Source organism: Geotrypetes seraphini, chromosome 5, assembly GCF_902459505.1.
Source record: "Geotrypetes seraphini chromosome 5, aGeoSer1.1, whole genome shotgun sequence".
NCBI lineage: Eukaryota > Metazoa > Chordata > Amphibia > Gymnophiona > Dermophiidae > Geotrypetes > Geotrypetes seraphini.
The window spans coordinates 130,875,612-130,902,213 of NC_047088.1; the positions used below are offsets into that span (position 1 = coordinate 130,875,612).

General features: G+C 41.7%; 1 protein-coding gene across 10 annotated transcripts in view; it reads right to left on the reverse strand.

Annotated features, from left to right (window-relative positions):
- UBE2F (ubiquitin conjugating enzyme E2 F (putative)) overlaps window positions 1-26,602 on the reverse strand; it is a 625,415-nt gene that overhangs the window by 213,298 nt on the left and 385,515 nt on the right. For all 10 annotated transcript variants that reach the window (XM_033944350.1, XM_033944352.1, XM_033944349.1 and 7 more), the window contains one exon: window positions 21,341-21,411. In XM_033944350.1, coding sequence (XP_033800241.1) covers window positions 21,341-21,411 — 71 coding nt within the window. The remainder of the gene's footprint in view (window positions 1-21,340; window positions 21,412-26,602) is intronic.

Genomic DNA, 26,602 nt, shown 5'->3' on the forward strand with positions numbered 1-26,602 from the left:
TGCGGCGGGAACAAGATTTCTAGCAAACAACGTCAAGAGAGGAATAGAACAGGCTTTAAACTAAGAAGAAGGGGAAAGCCGACAGTCGATCAAGCGTCGACGATTTGGAAGAAGGTATCCCGTGAAGACACCGAAGGAAAAAAAGGCTGGGAAGAAACAATGGACAAATTAAAGGAGTCGACTAACCCAGAAAATGAGGTTAGAAGGATTGTAACAAAAGAGAAGAAACTAAAGACCGAAGCCCTGGGAAAGGAAATGAAGACAAGAAAATACCAGGATCTAAATTGCATATATACTAATGCAAGGAGCCTAAGAAACAAAATGGGGGAATTAAGCCATGGCCAATGCAGAGGACATAGACATCATTGGAGTCTCTGAAACGTGGTGGAATGAAGAAAACAAATGGGATACAGCACTGCAGGGGTACAAGCTCTATTGCCAGGACAGGTCAGGACAGAAAGGAGGTGGAATAGCCCTATACATAAAAGAAAGCAAACAATCGACAAAAATGGATACAGCAGAGACAACCAACAAGCTGGAATCGCTATGGGTTAAAATACTGGGATGGAAAGGGCCTGAAATAAAGATGTGCCTATACTATCGTCCACCCGGGCAAACCGGAGATATCGATGAAGAAATGGAAGCCGAGATGAAGTGAGAATGCAAAAGCGGTAACACTGTTATTATGGGAGACTTCAACTACCCCGGGATAGACTGGAGTCTTGGAAGCTCAAAATGCCCTAGTGAGACAGAATTCCTGGAGGCTATACAAGATTGTTTCATGGAGCAGCTTATTAGAGAACCAACGAGAGAAAATGCTACCCTTGATGCAATCCTAAATGGGTTAAGGGGACCTGCAAAGGAAGTAGAGGTAATGGGACCATTGGGAAACAGCGATTATAACAAGATCAAGTTCAAGGTTGAGGTAGGAATACCGAAAGGAAAGAGAACCATAGTGACAACTTTCAACTTCAGGAAAGGAAACTACGAAGCAATGAGGGAAATTGTAAGGAAGAAACTTAGGAACATTTCCAAAAAATGGCAAATGGTAGAACATGCCTGGTCTTTTCTCAAGAACACGGTGAGCGAGGCACAAAATCTGTATATCCCCAGATTCAGAAAGGGGTGCAAAAATAGTGAAGGAAGCGATAGGCAATAAGAAAAATTCATTCAGGAAATGGAAAAAGGACAAAACTGAGGGGAACTGGAAAGAGCACAGGAAGTATCAAAAAGAATGTCACCGAGTGGCTCGAAAAGCCAAAAGAGAGTATGAAGAGAGGCTAGCCAGGGAAGCACGAAATTTCAAAACGCTCTTTAGATATGTTAAAGGGAAGCAAATGGCTAGGGAGGAGGTGGGACCGCTGGACGACGGAGACAGGAAGGGAGTGGTGAAGGAGGAGAAAGAAGTGGCAGAAAGACTTAACATGTTCTTTTCGTCTGTATTCACAAACGAAGACACATCCAACATCCTGCGCAATTCTTCAATGGAAATCAAGCAGAAAAATTAACATCTATTGAAGTGAGCCTTGAAGATGTACGCAGGCAGATAGAAAAACTAAAAACTGACAAATCCCCAGGTCCGGATGGAATCCATCCAAGGGTTCTGAAGGAATTAAAGGAGGAGATAGCGAAACTACTGCAGCAAATTTGCAATTTATCCCTGAAAACAGGCATGATCCCGGAGGACTGGAAGATAGCCAATGTTACGTCCATCTTTAAAAAGGGATCAAGGGGGGCTGGATCCAAGATGGCGATCTAGACGGACATGCAGCGATGAGCTATGTGCTGCCGCCGTCTGATTCATACCCACGCGCTGATTTTCAACGGTTTGTTAAACCGCTTGCAGATTTATCTTTCGGAGCTGTCCTGCTTGTCTTGTACAGCTCTTTTTAGCGATGGGGAAAAGAAAGGGAGCTCTGCAGCCAGGACCTCCGGCGACCGTAAGCTTCAAACCGATGAAGCAGACGACGTTGGACGCTGGATTGACGCGCCAGCCAACGAAGGCTTCCCTGATTTCGGGAGGAACGCCGAGAGAATCGGCAGACCTTAGTAATGATCGGGCATCATTGAGCCCGATTCAGAGACAGGCACCTTCCCAACCTGAGAGAAGGAATCCTTCATCGGAGGAGATGGACCAGCTGTTCCAGGGAAGCGTACAGATGCTAAGCCCCGGAGAGAAGGTGGGAGTAGAAGAGAAGGGAGGACAATTTCCCACCACGTCAGGACCAACAACGCCCACTGAAGGAATGGGTGAGATACTGCCTGCTTCGTATGAACAGTTTGGGAAGATTGTAAAGCCTGATAAAGTCAGTATGGATGACCTGTGGAAGGCCATAACCACTATGGACTCCAACCTTAGAAAAGCTGTTAATATGGTGCGTTCAGACTGTGCTGTTATTAGCTCCCAGGTTAATGCACAAGGAGTAACTCTGAAGGAACATTCTGTAACTATTAAACAACATAAAGAACAAATTTCTCAAATAAAATCATTAGCGACTGAGATCATAAGAGAAAGGGCTGTTTTCCAGAAAAAAATAGAATATATGGAGAATAAACAGAGAAGGAATAATTTGAGATTATTAAATTTTCCTAAATCTCCGGTTATTTCTCCCTTGGAAATGGAAATATCTGAAGGAGATTCTTCTAATTCCGGTATCATCATTGATTCCACATTGTCCTTCAATGACCACCTCCAATCCTTGGTAAAAAAATGCTTTTTCAGCCTTCACATGCTGAGGAAAGTTAGATCCTGCTTCCATCAAAAACATTTTACCCTCCTTGTCCAATCCATCATCCTCTCCAGATTGGACTATTGCAACTCTATCTACTTAAGCCTAACTAAGAAAAACCTCCACAGACTCCAACGGATTCAGAATGCCTCGGCCAAGCTCATCTTCGCTAAAAGTAAATTTGACCATGTCTCCCCGCTCCTGGCCAAGCTCCACTGGCTTCCGATAATCGCCAAGGTCCACTATAAATGCGCCTGTTTAACTTTCAAAATCCTATATGGTATCCTCCCTCCCTTTATCCCTCTTTCTTGGAATTCCTCAAACCCTAATATCACCAGATCCTTCCACAAATTAAAACTCTCCTCCCCCTCGCTAAAAGGCATTTCCCACACAGGAAAGCTAGGAACCTCCCTCCACTTCAAAATCACTGAGCTCTGGAACAACCTTACCTCCCCTCTTCGGAACTTGAGCTCTCTCCAAGTTTTCCGCAAACATCTGAAAACCTGGCTTTTCTCAAAAAATGTAAGTCTCCCTCCAATTTAGGAATCAAGGAAACTCTTATATCTTGGCATCCCAAGTCCTCTAAATTTTCTTCACACTTCTACCTCTAACCCTCTGTTGTAGTTCCTTCCTATTTCTCCTACTGTAAACCGCGTCAAGCTCTACGAACGTGGAGATGATGCGGTATACAAACCTAAGGATTAGATTAGATTAGATGAACCAGAGATTTGAAATCCAAGAGTGATAGACAACTGGAACACTCTTCCGAAGTCTGTTATAGGGGAAAACACCCTCCAGGGATTCAAGACAAAGTTGGACAAGTTCCTGCTAAACTGGAACATACACAGGTGAGACTGGACTCATTTAGATCACTGGTCTTTGACCTAAGGGCCACCGCGTGAGTGGACTGCAGTGACCCAGCAGTGGCAATTCTTATGTTCTTACGTTAAGCCAGGTGATTTGGTCACAAACAAAAAGATTGCAGGGTGCCATCAAAGAGGCTGACCTGCAAGTGTTATGCCAGGGCTTCATGACACGTCCACCACAAGTGTCCCATAGTGTCAATGTCTGGGCATCCCCTCCAGCAGTTAGGAGAAATATTAGGATAAATATGATGTAATCTAGCAGGAGTAAGATATCAATGGTATAAAACTTTAATAGCATTTTCCTTCATTACAATAGCCACAAATGATTTTAACAAAGCTTTCTCTAGCATCTTCCAAACACCTTCAGTAATGGACACCCCCAACTCTCGCTCCCAATTTATTTTATGAAGAAGAAAGGAGGGAGAACGAGATGCTAAATATTTATATAAACAAGTGATAAGGCCCCTAGTGCTCTTAGAATTCTCGCACAAGTCTTCCAAAAAGGCATCCTCTTAGAAAATAATGTTACGAATGTGAGGTTGAGTAAGAAAGGGTTTTAAGCTGAGTGTACACATAAAAATCAGAAGGCATGAGGTGACAGTCGCTGCATAATGCCTCAAAAGTATAAACTCATCTTCATAATAAAATTTCCCCCATGTATCCAAGCCAGTTAAAGACTATCAAGAAAAAATTGCACTATGCAACCCTGGTAAAAACAAAGGATTATGAGCCATAGATTCTGATGAGATAAAGGGCCACCCAAGAAGGAAAAAGAGAATACCAGTAATAAAAGGTGGAATATATCGCAGGGGGGCAAAGCACTGGGAAGCTGCTGAAATTTATGAGGAAACCACAAAAGATGTTTAAGCTTACGAGAACCTACCAGCTCCTGCTCAAGGTGAATCCATAGTTTATGAACATCTGCTTGAAATCACTCAAGAGCCGTTCTAGCCTGTGCAACCTTATTGTACCAAATCAAATTAGATAGTCCAAGTCCACCTTTCCATATATCTTTATACAAAAAAGATGGTGGAGGGTAAGGCACTTATTATTCCAAATAAAGTGAATTAAACGGTCTTATAGTGATGACAAAAAGTCTCTAGGTAATTGAAGAGGAAGGACCTGAAATAGATAGAGCATACAAGGCAACTAGTTCATTTTAAGAGTTGCAATTCTACCAAACCAAGACAACTCACTACTATCTCATCAAATGAAGCTTCCCAGAGAATCAGTAGAGGCTCCCTTCTGCTGAGATTCTTGTAGGTACCTGTTGCCAATGCTGCAATCTAGCCTGTGTTGCAGGGGCAACAAAGCTAGGGGGTTGTTCACTAAAAGCCAAACCAGCTTCATGAAGAATTTTCCAAGCTTTCTCCAGCAATTGTACCTGATGCAGCTTACCACCAGCAGAAAAGCAAAGGGCAAATGGATAGGCCCAACGATACTTGCTATTAGTTTTGTACTAGAGATCAAGATTTGGTTACAGTTCACATTGCTGTTGAAGAGTATAGGTAGAAAGATCCTGATAAAACTGTGATTTTGTCGTCGTTATAGAGACGATCACGATTTTGGTGGGTTTTTCACAGGATTAGTTCCTTCTCAGCGAAATGAGAAAAAGCAAGCAAGCAATGATATCACGGGAATGATTTTCCAACGGTCTACTGAGAACGGTGTGCACACTCCAGAAGCAAGGGAGGCACCTTGCCCTCGGGTCTGAGTAAGAAGTGACACAGTGCCCAGACTATGGTTGGTACATCTTCAGTGTCAACGCCCTCTGGAATTCCATGGAATTGCAGGTTATTTCAACGTCCCTGATTTACCAAATCATCCATTTTGTAGAGTAGATCATTGTATTGATTATAGTTTACTTATACGGTCTTTTGGTGAAGTAAGGAGGTCCTCATGCTTTTCAAGTTTAACCTCCATGTCACTCAGTCACCCAGTTCATGCAAGTTGACACCTAGGCCCTCTATATGCGCCAAGATTTCTGCTTTTTAAGATTTAATTTCATCTTGGATCTCTTATATAACTGTCGCCAACACTCAAGAGAATTTCTGGGCGGTTTCAATATTCTGGAAAAGGTCACACAGAGTGACAGGAATCAGATTCAGAATCTGAGCCTGGGAAGCATGGCGGCATGAGGTTTTCCCAGTGATCATGTCAGGACCTTATACTGGTCCTAGCGCAGCAAATTTCCAGATTTGCTCATGAATACAGAAGACCGCCAGCTAATGTCGCTGAGTATACCCCCCAAAAAGAAAGCCGATGGAGCAAGATTGGAGAGATTAAAGGTAGAGTGCTGCGGGAACTGAGGAGCTATGCCGCCATTCAGCATGCTGATGTCACTTCCTTCCCCATATTAAATTAATTTCTTACAATAGGTTTAATTAATGTAAGATCTATTAAAACTAAAACTCATATAATCTAATATAATAAAACGGTAAGCCGCGCATGTGCACTTCCTATGCGTGCGTCCGTTTTCCGTGAGCTGTAGCGACCCATAGGAAGTGCGCATGCGCGGCTTACGGTCTGGCCTCACAAGGCAAGACAAGTTCACATGCGATCCCTTCCTTGCTCTCCACCTGCCGGAGCTGCGGCTGCCAGCCGCTAGCACCCCCTGCCCTCTCCGTCGCCTCCCGGCTCCAGCGGCGTAGGCAGCACTATAAACACGCTGCTTCGCGCCCTTCTCTACCGATTTCCTCTGCCGCATCTCTGATGACATCATCGGAGACAGACGTGGCAGAGGAAATCGCCAGTAGAAGGCCGCGAAGCAGCGTGTTTAAAGTGCTGCCTACGTGGCTGGAGCCCCGAGGTTTGTCGGCGGTGGGAGGGTCAGGAGCAGGCCGGATCCACAACAGCAGTAAAAGAAGGGGGAGGGGCCGAACGGAGCAGGGAAGAGAAGGTAAGAGAAGGGAAAGGGGGAGTGGGGGAAAATGCTGCTACTGCTTCTACACAGGAAAGGGGGGATAGGAGGGAAATGCTGTTGCTGCTGCATAGGGAAGTGGGATGGAAATGCTGCTGCACAGGGAAATGGGGAAAAATGACAGACAGACAGCAGGAGGGAGGGAGACAGAAAGAAAGAAAGACACAGGGGCAGGGAGAGGGACAGAAAGACAGACAGAGAAAGGGAGCCAGAGAGAGAGTCAGCGGGAGAAGGAAAGGGGACTGCTTTGGGGGGGAGGGGTGTGCTTGGGGCAAACAGCTTTGCTCTGGGGGGAAGACAGAAGGGGCCATGGAGAGACAGGGAGAGGGATAGGGGACTGCTTTGGAGGGAGGGGTGTGCTGGGGGGAGACAGAAGGGGCCATGGAGAGATAGGGAAAGGGGGCTGCTTTGGGGGAGGTGTGCTGGGGACAGACAGCTTTGCTCTGGGGAGGGAAGACAGAAGAGGGCCATGGAGAGACATTTGGGGGGGGGGTGCTGGGGGCAGACAGCTTTGCTTGGGGGGGAGGGGGAGACAGAAGGATACAGACAGCGGCCAAGGAGAGAGAGATAAAGAAACACAGACAGACAGACACATCTATTCTAGCACCCGTTAATGTAACGGGCTTAAAGACTAGTTAATGATCTAATACTACAATCTAATTTAGATATACTCTGTATAACAGATACTTGGCTTTCTACAGGAGAGGAGACGTATCTTTCTTTCGCATGTCCCTCAGAATACTCTTACATTTATCATCATAGAATAGGAAAAAAGGGTGGCGGATTAGCCGTCATCTTTAAACATTCCTTATTAGTTAAAGTTGATCAATCGCCAACTGGAGCATCTATTGAATTTCAACAGTTCAAAATAAACACTTCTCCACCAACTGATTTTTTGCTTTTATATATTCCTCCACTAATGAGACGTGATACCTTTGACTCCTTACAGGCATTATTATTTGACTTTAATTCATTATCAAATAATGTTATACTACTTGGTGACTTCAATATTCATCTAGACGACATATCTAATGCTTTTACAGAAGAATTCCTAGAATTAATCTCAAACTTAAACCTTATTTCATTGATCAATGTACCAACTCACTCTCCAGGCCATACATTAGATACAATTCTCACTTTTACATCCCTGAACGAAGTTGTTTCTAACTTCAAAATTACCTCTGTCCCATGGTCAGACCACTCACTAATCACCCTGAATCTTCTTTTTTTAAAATTGTAAGGAATAACTACTGTTCAAAATCAATCACTTATCGTGATTATAATAAAATTAAACTTTCTTCAATCATTGCATCATTCAACTTAAAAATGGAAAACTTTTGTTTTTTACCAATCGATGAACAAATTAAAGCCTGGTCCACAGCTACAGAAGACTTAATGGGAAAATTAGCCCCATTATGTACAAAAACTATTAGTCATAAGAAAATAAGAAACCCTTGGTAAACAGAAGAACTTAATCTAATTAAAAAACAACTTAGGGCATTAGAACGGAAATGGAGAAGAAACAAATCACAAGAAAATTTGAAAAGATATAAAGATCAATTATCATATTATAAAACCAAAATAAATTTAGCAAAAACATCTTTCTATTCTAAAAAGATTGAAAACTCTTCTGCCTTTTTCGCTATTTTAAAAAATCTTACAGTTCCAAAAAGAATAGAAAACCCAGAATTAGTAGACAAATCAAAGGCACAAACCCTAGCAAATTACTTTGTAAACAAAATTCATAAAATTAGAGATAGCATTAACTCAAAAAGCAACTATAATGTAGATATGGAACCAATTCCAACTTTACCCATTAAAAAATGTACCACTTTTCAAATACCATCTTTAGAGGTCCTCAAACAATTGTTACAAAGTATCAACATCAAAGGTGCAGACTCTCATTCAATTTCTCCTTCCTTTATAAAACGTTTCTTTCTCTTCTTTGGTCCTTTCATTCGGTCAATGATTGAAAATAGTTTAACAACAGGGATTATACCAAAAGAATGGAAAGAGGCAATCATCTGTCCAATAATTAAAAATCCTAAAGACTCAATCTCATCTGAATCGCCAATTTACCATTTCTCACTAAGTTAATAGAAAAAGTTGTTTTCAACCATGTAAGCAACTCCATTGAAAAAACTTATACATTACATCCCAACCAGATAGGCTTTAGAGCCAATTATTCAACAGAATATTCAATGATAGGTCTCACAACCAACATTCAATATTATTTGGATCATCATAAATCGGTTCTTTTGATTTCACTTGACCTATCGGCAGCATTTGATACCATCGACCACCATTTACTCCTTAATAGACTATCTGCAATTGGTATTTCAGACCAAGTCTCAAATTGGTTTAAGTCATATTTTTAGGACAGGTCATCTAAAGTTATTTTCAATGATACATCATCAAGTAATTAAACAAACTCATATGGTATCCCTCAAGGTTCAATCTTGTCTCCTCTCTTATTCAATATCTTCCTAGCTCCACTTCTCACACTAAGCCAATCCATAGGATTTTCTGTTTATGCTTACGCAGATGATATCCAGCTTTTATATCCAGTAAACACTGCTGAGCCTAATGAGATAACGATCATAAATAATAAGTTAAAACAAATTAGTCAATGGTTAAAAGACAATATGCTAGCCCTGAATTCATTTAAATCTTCAATAATGTTCTTGCCATGGAAAAAAGACATTACATTTGCAGCACAAATCTTTTTGGACAATTTTCCACTACAAAAAGTAACGACGACTAAAATATTGGGAATATTATTGGACCACAAGCTATCCTACCATGATCAGATCAGTTCTGTAGTTAGTAATGTAAAACTTGTTTTTATAAACTACGTCTCATTAGATCTTTAGCCAAAGTTTTAGAACCTAAAGCCCTTAATGTGTTAATTCACTCTTTGATAATCTCTAGGCTGGACTACTGCAATATACTATACCAAGGTGTAACACAGAAAGAAATACGAAGGTTACAAATCATACAAAACACAGCAATAAAAATTATTACTAACTCCAAAAAATACGATCACGTTACTCCTATTTTGCAAGAAGCACACTGGTTACCGATTTCACACAGAATAACATATAAAATCGCGTTGTTAACATTCAAAATTCAGAAAACTAATACTCCTATATTTTTATATCGATATTTAATACCGTATTCCCCAGCTAGATCTCTTAGATCAGCTGATCAGTATTTGCTGACCATTCCATCATTGAAAGTAATTGGCACTAGAAGAACCACAACTTTTTCTATCTTGGGACCCCAGCTTTGGAACAAACTTCTAATTTTTCTGCGCGCTGAAACTTCCTTAGAAAAATTTAAAAGCAAACTAAAAAGTTATCTTTATAAAGATGCATATGAAGCTTAGATCAGATAATCTTTTTTGATTTTTCTTTTTTTTTTTTATTTATTTATAATTTTCAAATTAACAAATCAAGATACATCTTGTACAGAAAGTGATTACAACAAAAAGAACAAATAGAAACATAATGAATTATATAGAAATCAAATATTTGTATAATCTCTCAAGTCCACCATTTTGATCCATGATGTGAATTAAACGGAATTTTAACAAAGAACCATATTATAAAAGATAAGTGGTACGTGGTTAACTGAAATTCCAGGCGCCTTATATCTCAAGCCCTCATTCTTTCCCCTTTTCCAGGCGAGACATGGAGAGAAGGGCCGTTAACTGATTTGGTTCAAAGAAAACATATTTTTGAGAGTTATATTGAACTATACACTTGCAAGGGTGTCGAAGATAGAAAGTTCCCCCAAGAGCCAAAACACCAGGTTTTAATAATAAAAACTCTTTTCTACGTCTTTGTGTATCTCTTGCCAAATCTGGGAACATCTGAATCTTTAAATCAAGAAACTTTTTCTCTTTATTTTTAAAGAATAATCTCAAAAGCCAATTCTTATCTAACGTAATAGCCAGGGTAACAATCAATGTAGCAGGTATTGCTATTTCTTTATCAGATAGTTCAAGTAAAGCAGATACATCAATTGGTCCCTGCGTTTTTTCTTGAAGATCCTTATTTTTACTAGGCAAATAATAGACCTGGGTGAAAGGAGGCAATGAATCTTCCGATACTTCCAATATCTCCAGCAAATACCTTTTTAACATTTCTCTTGGAGTCACTGTTGAAATTCGTGGAAAATTAATCAATCTTAAGTTATTATTCCTGGAGAAATTTTCAAATGTCTCAATCTTCCTGCTTAAATTTATATTATCCTTAATTAAGGTGTCCTGAAGAAGCTTGGAAGATTTAAGTTGATCTTTAATGCACTGGATATCTAGTTTTGATTCTCCCAAGTCTTGTTTTATCTGAAGAACTTCTTTCTCTTGAGTTTTTATTTTCCCCTCTATTTGAAGATGGTTACTATTTACTGTTCTAGTCAGATTGGCAATCAAATCCCACAAAGCTCCCATTGTGACTTCTTGGGGCTTTACAAGGTCAACAGTTTGCAAGTTTAATAGTTGTATATTAGGCTCACCAGCTACAGGAACCTCTCCTCTCCGTCCCTCCTGTATTGGAGTTAATCCCAGCGTTGTTGTATCCTCAAATACACTCAGGCTCTGCTGCAATCCTTGTGAGCCTGAGTCGATGTTCATCTCACCGTTCCCTGCAGCCTCTGGGGGAGAGCTCACGCCGACTTCCGGCTGGCTCCCCACTCCCGGGGAACTGGTGGCTCGAGGATTGGGATGATTTTTCTATTATCATTTAAGATTAAGTCTTTTTTAAAAAAAAACAGTTACTTTTAGACCAAGTTTCTCCAAAAACTTTTTAATACCCCTCTTGATGTTGTTCTTTCCTAAATGTTTTTCTTTTTTGTTTTTTTTATTTTAAACAAATGTAGTTTATCCTTGTATTCCTTATGTATCTTCAAATAACTATGGATAAGATTGTATGTTTATTGTTTTAATGGTTGTTATTTGTCCCCCAAATTACTATTGTTATACGCATTGAAAATACTTGATATTGCGTTCAAATCAAAATTTTAATAAACTTGAAACTTGAAAACAATAAACCTCTTTAATTTCAAATTGCGCTTCTGGGTTTTTTTTAACGCCTCTGGGATAACATAGTTTAAGGAGGGAATTGAACAAATTAATAAGGGATAATAATGCTAAAATTTATTGGATCTGTTATACCTTCTCAGTGCTATGTTTTTGCAGCATGAAATGATTACTTTTTGTTGGATTTAGCAATTAAAAAATTACAAAATTATTGCCTGAACCAATGTGTCTTTCAAAGAGACTGAAAAACTCTGGCCATGTGCCTTCAGAAGGTGTTAAGTGCCTCTATTCAGTGGATAGCAGAGGATGGCCAGGTGTGTAGCCTAGTATCTCCTCAGACCACAATCACTTAAGTAACAGTGTGAACTATCCCCAGTCTGCAAGGACAATACTTAGTATTGGGACATGAAACTCCAAGATAAAAGACACTAATAAAATTCAATAAGGCCATGCTCAGCCATAATGCATAGCAAGAACTTAAGCCTTTCAAGACTGAAAGGATGACCATTCACCGTCAGTTTCAAAACAATCTTATCAATATTTCGCAAAGACACTATTAAAATCCAATAAGGCACTACCCTGCTATGAAACAGAAAATGGTTTGAATTGAATCCCTGAGGGGTTATTCCATGTCAAGTGATCAAGGGCTCCCTGCATGACCATCACGGATTTTGATAAAACTTTATGCACAAAGTCCCACATGTATCAAACGAACTTTGGTAAAGTTTTAGTTTCGCCTGTGGAATATTCGTGGAGATATAGCCATTTGTTTGACCCCATACTGCAATGACATACAGTACGACAGTGACATTCTGACAACTTTGAGACACAATATCTCACGAGCTATGTTTCCAAAAAAACTGAAACTTAGCTACCCTGCACAACTTTTGGAGCTCTATTCAGTGCTACCAATAATAATTTTTGTCGAGCACTGAGTGAATGGCTGAATTACAGTAAACTTGGCCGAAAAAATTAGTGCTCCAAAAAAAGTCAAAGTTTGACATTACTTAGCTCCCACAATAATTGAGTAATAAATGGGAAATTTGGCGCATAATGTCTCAGTACAAAGTTGTTTTCAAAAGTACAATTTCAACCTCCAAGCTCTTTCCATTAGTTTACAAATTAAGTGTAAAGTTGCTAATTTGTGTAAAAAGGCCAAAAATAGGGTATTTTCAGCCTGATTTTACAGAAAAATACCTTTCAGAAACTCTTTCAAATCAGTCTCATTAGAAAGAGCATATTTCAAACCCCCTAGAAAAGTGGGCTTCATTTTTCAACGCAGGTTAACAATGCCCGAAAAAGGGGGACAAAGTTGGGAGATGTCACCATGGCAACGGCCTACGTTTCAACTTATAATTATGTCACTTTTCACACTGTTTTTCCCTGTTTATTTTTACTCAAGCTTTGGGTACAATTATAGTGTTCTTAATTAATGATTATTCCTAACTAGAAATTGAGGTGATAATTTTATTGCATGCAGATCACAAATTACAACTTGTTTTCTTTTTCAGATCCACATTATTATTAATTCAGTTTAAAATGGATGCCAACGAATCGACTAATAATAATCCTTTTCTGCCAGACTGTGCCATTGGGCAAAAATTATTGTCAAAGTGTCATGACGGCACATTTTATTCTAAAAAATGTGGGCTCATTTTTTTACATAATTTGTCAACCGATGAAAAATTGCTTATCACTCGGCACTCTGAAGTTGAACTGATGGATAAAGACCAAATCTGCCTCCACCACAAAGCAAAGTATCTCGACAAATACGAATTAAAGCAAACATCGTGTTGTAATCCATTTGAAAAGAAAAATCACATTGTTCAAAGTGGATTGTTAAAAGTCGATCTTGCCATGTCTAATGATTTTAGAAAAGTGGCAAAAATAAATATCAAGCCAGGTCAGAAACTTTGCAGTAGGTGCAAAGCCCAATACGTTTCAATGAGTGAAGCTACTGCAGCATCTACATCTTCAGACGATTTTGATATCAGCATCTCCGATGCAGTTGATCAAAGCTTGACTGCTTTAGGAACCTCTCCATTGAAAATTCGAAGGTTAGCTAGTAGAGATAAAGCCGGCTATGTGATACGAAAAATTGAACGTGTGCAGAATGTGATAGCCAAGAAGATTACATCTGCTGCTGGAGTTTCAGCTGAAGAAGTTGGGCCGTCTCGTCAGTCTGTAGAATGCAAGTTATGTGAAGATTACACTGACCTCATTGAAGAAATGAAAACGAAAATTGCAATATCCAACAGGTTCAAAATTGCAATATCCAACAGAAGTTCAATTATTGACAATGGCCCCAAAAAGTTGGTCAATAAAGGAAACAGCAATGAAGTTTGGCGTTTCAGAGTGCATGGTCAGAACAGCCCAAAAAGTAAAGAAAGAGAAAGGCATTTGTTCTATACCTGATGCAAAAATTGGCAAGTCCCTTCCAAAAGAAATTGCAAATAGAGTTCAAGATTTTTATGAAGACGATGAATTCAGCAGAATATGTCCTGGCAAAAAAGATTGCATTTCAGTCCACCTCAATGGTTTAAAAGTACAAAAGCAAAAGCGGCTGCTGTTGTGTAATTTAAAAGAGCTGTACGTGGCGTACTGTAACAAATACGGAACTGAAATTGGTTTTTCCAAATTCTGTGAGCTCAGGCCAAAGTGGTGTGTAACCGTTGGTGCATCAGGTGCACACTCCGTGTGTGTCTGCACGATACATCAAAATGTAAAGCTCATGCTACAAGGCGCCAATGTCAAAGAGAACTACAAAGTTCTTATGGAAAAAACTGTGTGCGACCTAAATGTCAAGGACTGTATGCTACAACGATGTCAAAACTGTCCTGGTAAAGAAGCACTAACAGCATACCTGGAAGAAATATTCAAGGATTTAGATCCAGAAGAATCAATAGAATTTAAGCAATGGGTTCACGCTGACCGTGAAACATTAGAAACAAGCGTACTAACCATGGACAACTTTATTGAAAGACTTGCAAGCAAGATTTGGAAGTTGACAAGCCACCATTTCATTTCAAAACATCAAAGTGAATATTTGAAGATGTTGAAGACAGGCTTAAAAGAAACGGAAATGATCGTTTTGATGGATTTCGCTGAAAATTACTCATTTGTTGTACAGGATGCCGCCCAAGGCTTTCACTGGGAAAATTCACAAGCTACGGTACATCCTTTTGTTGCATATTACCTCAATGAAGTGGGCACATTGCAAGTTGTAAACTGTTGCATTATTTCTGATCATATGCAACATGATACGATATCTGTACACGTGTTTATTCAAAAGTTGATCAAATTTTTGGTAACTCAAACAAACATTACCAAAATATACTACTTCAGTGACGGCTCAGCTGCACAATATAAAAACTACAAGAACTTTGTGAATTTGTGCAATCACAGAAATGATTTCAACATTGAGGCTGAATGGAATTTTTTTGGAACTAGCCACGGAAAATCACCCTGCGATGGAGTTGGTGGAACAACTAAACGACTGGCTGCCCGGGCTAGCCTCCAAAGACCATCAACGGATCAAATATTGATGCCAAAGGATCTATTTAACTTTTGTGACCAAAATATACACGGAGTTAAATACATTTATGTTCCAAAAGAAGAAATTGAAGAAAGCAAAAAGTTTCAAGAAGAAAGATGGCATGAAAGCAGCACAGTAGCCGGTACCAGAGACCACCACCAATTTGTACCAGTCGACTCAAACTCAGTTCGTGTCAGCAAAGTTTCAAATGACACAACAAATTTTGTTGCCAAAATTTCTGATACTGCCATTCCAAATTTGAAAGTGTCCGAAATCTTTCCTGGTTGCTACGTTGCCTGTACTTACGATAATCAATGGTGGATAGGCAACGTTGTTGAAGTCTCAATTGAACAAAATGATGCATTGATAAAATTTATGCATCCTCACGGTCCAGCTCATTCGTTTTATTGGCCAGAAAGGCAAGACGTTTGTTGGGTTCCAGAGCAACACCTCATCTGCATGCTTTGTGCCCCTTCAGTTACATCATCCGGCCGCCAATATCAATTTCCAGAAACTGCAATGAAGAAAGTGGCTCAAAAATTTAACAGAATGTTATAAAGATTGCTGGCAGTTAAAATCAAAGTGGACTTCACTTCGGCTTGGGAACCATATAAGATACCCAATTTAGGCTTGGGAACCTAGGATAAGACACCCTAATCATTGGCTTTGGAACCAGAAAGATACCAACAATAGGCTTTGGAACCTTGACAAAGAAACCAAATGCGAGGCTTGGGAACCTGGACGAAGTGGCCCACCCGTGGCTGGTATTGCACAGCTATCGGGCGTGACCCCTATGGCGATGGGGTTGCCAGTTCAAACTCTTGAACTGGTAGTGACAATGTCACCATGGACCAACGCAATAGAGTAGTAGTAATACTACGTCAATACAAAACTGTAACTTTAAAAATGACAGAACTATGTTGAAATAGAGGTTGTTGCCGTGGCAACATCTCCCAACTTTGTCCCCCTTTTTCAGCCATTGTTAACCTGCGTTGAAAAATGAAGTCCACTTTTCTAGGGGGTTTGAAATATGCTCTTTCTAATGAGACTGATTTGAAAGAGTTTCTAAAAGGTATTTTTCTGTAAAAGCAGGCTGAAAATACCCTATTTTTGGCCTTTTTACACAAATTAGCAACTTTACACTTAATTTGTAAACTAATGGAAAGAGCTTGGAGGTTGAAATTGTACTTTTGAAAACAACATTGTACTGAGACATTATGTGCCAAATTTCGCATTTATTACTCAATTATTGTGGGAGCTAAGTAATGTCAAACTTTGACTTTTTTTGGAGCACTAATTTTTTCGGCCAAGTTTACTGTAATTCAGGCATTCAATCAGTGCTCGGCAAAAATTGTTATTGGTAGCAATGAACAGAGCTCAAAAAGTTGTGCAGGGTAGCTAAGTTTCAGTTTTTTTGGAAACACAGCTCGGGAGATATTGTGTCTCAAAGTTGTCAGAATGTCATTGTCGTACTGTATTTCATTGTGGTATGGGGTCAAACAAATGGCTATATCTCCACAAATATTCCACAGGCGAAACTAAAACTTTACCAAAGTTCGTTTGAGACATGGTGGACTCTGCATATGAAGTTTCATCAAAATCCGTGATGGTCATGCAGGGCACTTTCCAAGAATCTGATCACTTGACATGGAATGACCCTGAGATGTGATTGGATACTATGGACTAGATTCACTAACCTGTTTTTCCTGGGTGATCCGTGGCCGATCCCAGCAGGCCTGACAAACACTTTTTTGTATCCCAGCGAGCCCGTGGTTTTAACCCACTTTAAACCCGTGGATTAAAACCACGGGCTCGCAGTGCAGGGAAGGACAGGAGAGATTTGGGGCGGCAGGCAGGAGAAATTTGGGGACGAACAGGGTGGCGACTCAGAGCAGAGTAGGCAGGAGAGATCAGGGAAGAGTAGGGCAGCGATTTGGGGCGCAGCAGGCAGGAGAGATTGGGGAAGAGCATCGGGGCAGCAGACAGGAGAGATTTGGGGCAGCAGAGAGCAGGGCTTCAATGGAGCTGGAGAGTCAGAAAGACGTTTTTGACTGGTTCTCAACAGTCGCTTCTTGGGTTAATCAGCCAGCCCAGTCAGTTTCAAAAATGTCTTTGGTGAATTGCGTCCCTGTCTGCTTTGCCATGCGTTTCCCCTAATTTGCATGCACGATTTGGAAGCGGATCGCAGGAGAGGTTAGTGAATAGGGCCGGAGGAAAATCTGGTCGCAAACTGATTGGTACACGATCGGTTTGCTTAGTGAATCTAGCCCTATGCCAGACTCCTCAGGGATTGGACATTTCCTGCCTACCAGATTTCAATCCACCAGAATCCATGGGAGAGAATAGTCACCTATGCTCTCTCTTTGGATTGTTACTGGACATACACCACATCTTGCTGCAATATCTCTTCTACAGGCCATGTGCTCCCAGCTAATGCCACATACTCTCATCTGCAACTGAAAAATTCATCCAGCAAGACCTATACTAAAGTGAGTAACTTTCTATCCAGCTTAAATCAATCACTCTGTTTCCCTAGCAATATTTTATCTTGTGGCACATTTCCCTTGTGTGAAGATCCTGAAATTATAACTTAGGGCTCCTTTTACAAAGGTGCGCTAAGGCCTTAACGCGCGCAATAGCGCGTGTTAAATTCCCGAGCGCGCTAGCCACTACCACCTCCTTTTTAGGAGGCAGTAGATTTTCGGCTACCAAACGCTATAGCACGTGGTAATTTTGTGTGTGCGCTAAAAACCCTAGCACACCTTCGTAAAAGGAGCCCTTAATGCATTACCTGCCTAATCTTATAAATAAATTTGTTCTGTAAAAATAAACTTCTAGTTTGTCTTTAAGTATTCTAAATTTTGTTTTTTAATATTATACAGAGCTAAGCATAAAATAGGTAGTGAATTCCTCAAATTAAGTATATTCCTTATAGAAAGTATATTCCTCTGTGAGTGATATATTTTATTGGTGAAGAATTCTTGTGACAACACTTTATATGTAGATACAAATAGGTGCTTGGGATTTAAAATTAGTATTTACTTAGTTCAAATTAATAACATCACAGATCAACAATCTTAATTAAGGTCAGATTTAAAAAATCTGTTGAAACTTACAATTTCTGGGTCTTATTCTACAAATGGGCATCCTGATTATAGGCATTCTACCGCCGTCTGGCAGCCAATCAGGAAGCAAATTTCTAGAAAAAAATTCTCCTTAAAAAAGACGCCTACACTGTAGGCACTTGTTGTGGCACTAGCTGAGAGGTTGAACACGTTCTTCTCGTTGGTTTTCACGAGCGAAGACAAATCTAATATACCAGACTCAGAGGAGCTCATGAGTGGGGAACAGGCTGAAAAATTAGAGCACATAGAGGTAAGTAGGGAGGATGTCCTCAAACAGATAGACAGGTTAAAATGCGGCAAATCACCGGGCCCGGACGGGATCCATCCAAGGGTTCTGAAGGAACTAAGACAGGAAATAGCGGGCGCAATACAACATGTTTGCAACCTATCCTTGAAAACTGGTGAGGTGCCAGAGGACTGGAAATTGGCAAATGTCACACCCATCTTCAAGAAGGGATCGAGGGGTGACCCCAGGAACTACAGGCCGGTGAGCCTGACTTCAATTATAGGGAAGATTGTGGAAGCTATGATCAAGGACACATGTGCGAGCACATCGAGAGGAATGGCCTACTGAGAACAAGCCAGCACAGATTCTGTAAGGGAAGGTCGTGCCTAACGAACCTTCTGTACTTCTTTGAGGGAATAAGCAGTCGGGTGGACAATGGGGAGCCCATAGACATCATTTACCTCGACTTTCAAAAGGCTTTCGACAAGGTGCCACATGAAAGGCTACTTAAGAAGCTGTGGAACCACGGGGTGGGAGGGGATGTGCACAGATGGATCAAGCACTAGTTGTCGGAAAGACTGCAGAGGGTTGAAGTAAAGGGTCAATATTCTGACTGGCGGGGAGTCACGAGCGGTGTGCCACAGGGATCGGTGCTGGGGCCTTTACTCTTTAACATATTCATCAATGACCTGGAAAAGGATGCAAAGTGTGAGGTTATAAAATTCGCAGACGATACCAAACTGTGCGGCAGAGTTACGACCAGGGAGGAGTGTGAGGACCTACAAAGGGACCTGGATAAGCTGGAAGACTGGGCAAACAAATGGCAAATGCGCTTCAACGTGGACAAATGCAAGGTCATGCATATAGGGAAAAAGAACCCGTTGTTCAGCTACAAATTAGGGGGGGTATTGTTGGGAGACAGCAGACTCGAGAGAGACTTGGGTGTGCTGGTGGATGCATCACTGAAGCCATCTGCACAGTGCGCAGCAGCCTCAAAAAAAGCCAACAGGATGCTGGGCATCATAAAGAAGGGCATAGCAACCAGAACACAGGAAGTCATCATGCCATTGTATCGAGCGATGGTGCGTCCACATCTGGAATACTGCGTTCAGTATTGGTCGCCGCACCTCAAGAAGGACATGGCGGTACTTGAGAGAGTCCAAAGGAGAGCAACGAAATTGGTAAGAGGGCTGGAACACTGCTCATACGCCGAGAGGCTGGATAGGCTGGAGCTCTTCTCTCTGGAGAAAAGGAGGCTCAGGGGAGATATGATAGAGACCTTCAAGATCATGAGGGGCATAGAGAAGGTGGATAGGGACAGATTCTTCAGACTGAAGGGGACAGCAAATACGAGGGGGCATTCTGAGAAACTGAAGGGAGACAGGTTCAAAACAAATGCAAGGAAGTTTTTTTTCACCCAAAGGGTCGTGGACACTTGGAATGCGCTACCGGAGGAAGTGATCAGGCAGAATACGGTACAAGGATTCAAAAAGGGATTGGATGGATTCCTGAGGGATAAAGGGATCGTGGGATACTGAGGGAGGAGCTGGGATGTAACACAAGTATAGGAAGTTAATCAGGTAATGAGTATAAACTAACCTGGTCGTGCATGTGCAAGACCGGAAGGCTAGGACTTCGATAGGAAGGCAGGACTTAAATGGGAAACCAAGGTGGCAAGGGAGCCCCTTCTGATGATTCAGACAGGTCTTGACCTGTTTTGGGCCGCCGCGGGAGCGGACTGCTGGGCAGGATGGACCTGTGGTCTGACCCGGCGGAGGCACTGCTTATGTTCTTATGTTCTTATGGATCTAGGAAGATGCTTAGGCACTTAAATTTGCCCAAGGCTGGGCATGGGCATCGTTTTGCTTGGAAGAGCTTTGGGCAAGTATAAGCGTCCCTAAGCATCTCCCTAGAGCTGAGACAGACGCCTGAAATGTAGGCCTGCAAAATTTTGGCTTACATTTCAAATCCGAAAAATAGACGCAGCCACTGAGCAGATCATGGCATAGGAATCCCTGATCAGCTGAGCTATCAGGACTCCCCGAAAACGCAGCTTTGGGGAGTCCTGCTGCCACTAGTGATGGGGGGAAAATACCCTTGCCATGAACAGCTGAGCCAACTAAAACAGAAGACCACCCTGACACCCCACCCTCACTCCCTCCTGCCGCTGGGTCCCTTTGATACATATGAACACTCCACTGTGACACCCGAACACCCCCCAAACACCTATTGACACCCCACCCCTCACTTTCCAAACCCTTCGCGTATCTTTTGAAGAAGACCGGCAAGAGGGATGCCCACAACCTCCTGCCGGCAGGCCTGCCTCTTCCTGGGATGCACTGGGGAAGGGCCTAAGGCCTTGATTGGTACAGATACCTAAGGTCCCTCCCATAGGAGGGATCTTAGATGCCTGGGCCAAAAGACCTAACAAATGACACAACCCAAGATTAAGAATAGTTGCATCCTGCTTGCCCTCATAAGTGCTTATATCATGAAGGTTAAAAAATAAAAATAAAAAAAGCCATCACTATAGTGTGAAAACTTTTACATTCACCAAAGATTAAGTGCATTACTGGTAGTAGTACTGCAGCCATAGTGCAACTACTTTTGTTCTAGAAGACAATTTAAAAGTGATAGAAATGTTCAAAATCGGAAAACTACAAAGATTCTTAAAGCAAATTGCTATTGACAGGAACAAAGTATATTCAGTAAATGCAATAACTGCTGCATTCCAAGATACCCTTTTTAATGAAGATATTCACTACTTTAGATGTATCCTTCAAGCTAAGATGAGAACATTTGAACTTTGCTTTGCAGTTCAACTTTTTTTAAAAAATCTACTTATCTAAGCAGAAACTAAAAGGTATAGAAGTATAGAAAAGGCAATAGATTTAATACCTTAAACAAATTTCTCCATTTTCTGTGATATTTGGGTGCCAGATTCTAGTCAAGCATTTTACTTTTGGTGGCTACAAAAAAAAGCAAGAAGAAATAGTTATTAAGAGTCATTCCACCCCAAGAAAGCACATTAGTTAAGATGCAGCACAGATGAACAAAGTTTCTTAAAATCAGGATTCATTGAAAAACTAAGATAATGTGAGACAAGAAAAAAATGTAATATGGATTTAATGCACACAAAGACCACAGTAAATACATACCCCAACAAATTTAAGGGGAAATTCTATATAAGACGCGGGTCTCAGCAGCCGCCTAAGTGGCTGCTGAGAATCGCACACTGGCATCCTATACAGAATCACCTTTGTTCTAACAAGCAGACACTTTACTCCGCCTAACCACCCCGATTCTATAACGGGCACCCATGTCACAGGCACCAGTTAGAAAATTGTGCCTGATCCCTGTAGCAGCAATTAGATGAGCGGCAGGGAACAGACACACCCTCCGCCCCCCGCGGCATGAGGGATGCCGCTCCCTCCTGGTGCCAGCCCCTTCGATCCCCCGAACCCCCAACACTTGTGGGAGGGGCCTTAGGCATCTGGACCAAACAGAGCCTTAGGCCCCTCCCTGGTGCATTTTGGAAGAGGCGGGCCTGCCGGCAGGATGAAATGAGTATCCCTCTTGCTGGTTTTGGGAGGGGTCCAGGAGGTGTTGGGGTATGGGGGAGTGTCGGGTGGTTGTTGGGGGAGTGTCAGGGGTTTGGGGGATGGATGGGGCTGGCTGCAGGAGGGAGTGGGCATCCCTCCTGACAACTGGAGGTGTGTGGGGATGTCAGGAGTGTCACAGGTTTGGGGGATCGACGGGGTCAGCGGAAGGAGGGAACAGGCATCCCTCCTGCCTGGACAGTGTTGAGGGGTATGGGGGTGGGCATTCTTCCTGCTGCGATCAGTGTTGGGTGATTCAGGGGTGGCGGAGGGAGGGAGTTGGTATCCCTCCTGCCACAGTATTGGGTGGTTTGGGGGTAGCGGCAGGGTGTCATCCTTCCGGCCACCTTGCGGGAGTGTGGTTCTCTGCCACAGCCGCCCAGCTGAGCGCAGCAGGGAGTTTTCTTTGCTGCGATCAGCTTAGCGGCCAGCATCTATTTGAAATGTAGGCCAGCATTTTAAGCTCACCCAAGGCCACTTCCAGACTAAAGTACACCCACACTCAGCCTTTGGCAAGCTTAAGCATCCTTAAGCCTACAGTGTAAGTGGCCTATTTGTTGTATTTTGTTTTTTTAAAAAAACATGCAACCCGATTGGCTAGACAAACAGCCTTATGACACCTACCGCTGCCTACAATTGGGACATTGTTTATAGAATTTGCTCCTTAAGGATCTAAGGCAGGGGTGCCCAACAAGTCGATTGCAAAGGCAAAGTGAGTCGATCGCAGAGCCCTGTCTTTCAAAACTCTACCACGCAGGAGACCGCGCCTGAAGCTGTATGTTCAGTAGTGCTGCCTGATTCGCCGATTCGAATCGATTCTTTTTTGGGTTTTTTGTTTTTTTTTTAAATCGGGCTCGCTGATTCATTCAGGTCTCCTAAAGTGCTGTGAACAAGTCTGCCCTGTGAACTTCTAAAAGCTAAGTTACTCAGCATTTCATATTCTGCTCTTTTCATTGTTTTTCAGCGTTATATCTGCTTCATTTCTCTTCTCCTCCTCCCTGTTTCTTACTTTAAAAAACACAAAAAAATAAACCCTTCTCTTTCCTCTGTTAAATCTTATTTCATCTTCCTCTTCGTAGGAATAAGGGTAAGACTTATATTAACTTTAATTAAATCCTGGTGCCTGTGGCACAGGATGACTAAAGTAGGGAAAATCCTATTATAAATCCTGTGTTTTAGGGTAGACACTGATCTGGTACCCAGCCTGCATTTCTGTTTAAAATCCTGTGTTTTAGGGTAGCCACTGATCTGATACCCAGCCTGCATTTCTGTTTAAAATCCTGTGTTTTAGGGTAGCCACTGATCTGGTACAAAGCCTGCATTTCTGTTTAAAATCCTGTGTTTGGGGTAGCCACTGATCTGGTATAGAGCCTGCATTTCTGTTTAAAATCCTGTGTTTTGGGGTAGCCACTGATCTGGTATAGAGCCTGTATTTCTGTTTAAAATCCTGTGTTTTGGGGTAGCCACTGATCTGGTATAGAGCCTGTATTTCTGTTTAAAATCCTGTGTTTTGGGGTAGCCACTGATCTGGTATAGAGCCTGTATTTCTGTTTAAAATCCTAGTTTTCAGCCATCGTGTCTGCTGATTAGGTGTAGAAGGGAGGGGCTCTGATTTACTACTAAGGTTAACTGCATAATCTTTGAGACAGTGCTGCGAACAAGTCTGCTCTGTGAACTTCTAAGAACATAAGAACTGCCATTTCAGCATTTCATATTCTGCTCTTTTCACTGTTTTTCAGCATATCTGCTTAATTTCTCTTCTCCTCTTCCCCATTTCTACTTAAAAAACAACAAAAAACCCCTACAAAAAATAAACCCTTCTCTTTCCTTTGTTAAATCTTATTTCCTCTTCCTCTTCATAGGACTAAGGGTAAGACTTATAGTCCCACCCACCCCAGGGACCACTATTTATAGAGACCCAAATAAACAGGACTATTCAAATCAAGTCACTTCACAACCAATCAAGATGACCTTTATTCTATGCAATCACTGTGGAGCTTTAATTCCAAAACACACTATTTGAAGGCTTAAGGCTTGCCCTCTGTCTTCAACTTGCTAGTATTAAGAAGGAGCTCTGCAAACTTAAACAGGAATTGAATACAATTAAAGCAGCTTCCATCACGCCACAAAATCATACCAACTTACCAAATCTACCTCAAGAATAAAACAGCCCAGGAATAAATGGGTCACAGTAGGCTCTGGAAGACTGCGACATGTAACACAGAAACATCCACCTTCACTAATATTACCTCTACAAAATTCCTTTGCTCCACTAGTGCACTGCGATACTCAAGAAAACAGGAGGGAGGTGGGACTGGAACCAATGAAGGTAACTCAAGAGAACAGCGCCCCCTAAGCACAAATAAAAAAAGCCAAAAACAGAAAACTATTACTGTTGGGGGATTCCAACATCAGAGGCATTAACCTTGGAACCGAGGAGACCAAAATAGTGAAATGTCTTCCAGGATCCTCAGCTACCAGGAGTTCCAGGCAAATACTGACTATAATTAAGGAAGAAACTAAGGATTTTAACACTGATGTTGTTATCCATCTGGGAACAAATGACCTGGCCAACAACTCTACACTTGCAGCACAGAAAGCTTTTCGGGAGTTTGGTGAGGGCTTGAAACCTTTTGTAAAGACATTAGCTTTTTCTGAAATACTACCTGCATATGGAAAGGGAGAGCAAAGAGTGAAAAACACAGAGGACTTTAATAGATTGCTCAAAGCCTGGTGTCATCAAGAAGGCTTCAGGTACATAGGAGGATGGGGAAATATATGGAAGGACAAGAAGCTATATTGCACTGATGGGCTACATATTACTACAGCAGGAAAAAGAAACCTTGCAGAGAAATTTAGACAATATGTTTCTAGGCATTTAAACTAGGCATTTAAACTAGAAGGACAATTATAGAGACCACCCCCGGCAAAAGAAAAGATGTGATAGTAGTAAAGATTGCAACATAAACAATATCGGCAACTCATTTCTTAGCATTGCAACGGAAAGTGAAACGAAACAAAAATCTATACGAAAAAGGAGATTACCGCTGAAAAATAGCTGTAAAGCGATGACAACAAATGCTCGCAGTCTAAGCAACAAAGTTCATGATCTGCAAGCCCTGATCTTAGAGGCAGATCTAGATATTGTCGCTATCACAGAGCATGGTTCAGTGAATCATATGGATGGGAAGCAAACATACTGGGATATAATCTTTTTAGGAAAGACAGAGACGCTCAAAAAGTTAGAGGAGTAGCTCTCTATGTAAAGATCAATATTCAAGCGACCAAAATGCAAGGGGCCTGGGGAGAGGAAGAAGCGATATGGATGTGGATCACTCTGAAAAGAGAAGATGAGCGGCTACTTAGGAAGCTGTGGAACCACGGGGTGGAAGGGGAAGTACACAGATGGGTCAAACACTGGTTGGCAGGCAGAAGACAGAGGGTTGGAGTGAAGGTTCACTACTCGGGCTGGAGGAAGGTCACGAGCAGAGTTCCGCAGGGGTCTGTACTCAGACCGCTGCTGTTCAATGTATTTATTAATGACCTGGAAACGGGGACGAAATGTGAAGTTATAAAATTTGCGGATGACACTAAACTCTGTAGAAGGGTTAGAACTACGGAAGAGTGTGAGGACCTACAAAGGGACCTAAACAAACTGGAGGAGTGGGCGAATAAATGGCAGATGAACTTCAATGTAGGGAAATGCAAGGTCATGCATATAGGGAGAAAGAACCCGATGTTCAGCTACCAAATGGGGGGATTAGTATTAGAGGGAAGTAACCTTGAAAGAGATTTGGGTGTACTGGTGGACAACGGCACAATGCGCAGCAACCGCGAAGAAGGCAAACAGAATGTTGGGTATTATTAAGAAGGGTATTACGACCAGAACGAAAGAAGTCATCCTGCTGTTGTATTGGGCAATGGTGCGCCCGCACCTGGAGTACTGTGTTCAGTATTGGTCACCATACCTTAAGAAGGATATGGCAATACTTGAGAGGGTCCAGAAGAGAGCGACACGAATGATTAAGGGCATGGAAAACCTTTCATACACTGAAAGATTGGAGAGACTGGGGCTCTTCTCCCTGGAAAAGCAGAGACTCAGAGGAGACATGATAGAGACCTACAAGATCATGAAGGGCATAGAGAAAGTAGAGAGGGATAGATTCTTCAAACTTTCAAAACATATAAGAACAAGAGGGCATTCGGAAAAATTGGAAGGGGACAGATTCAAAACAAATGCTAGGAAATTTTTCTTTACCTAGCATGTGGTGGACACCTGGAATGCACTTCCAGAGGACGTAATAGGACAGAGTACAGTACTGGAGTTCAAGAAAGGATTGGACAATTTCCTGCTGAAAAAAAGGGATAGAGGGGTATAGATAGGGGGCTACTGCGCAGGTCCTGGACCTGTTGGGCCGCCGCATGAGCGGACTGCTGGGCACGATGGACCTCGGGTCTGACCCAGTGGAGGCATTGCTTATGTTCTTATGTTCTGTCTATGTGGGTGTATAGTCTACAGACCTCTGACTCAATCGCAGCAAATTGATAAGGATCTGATTAT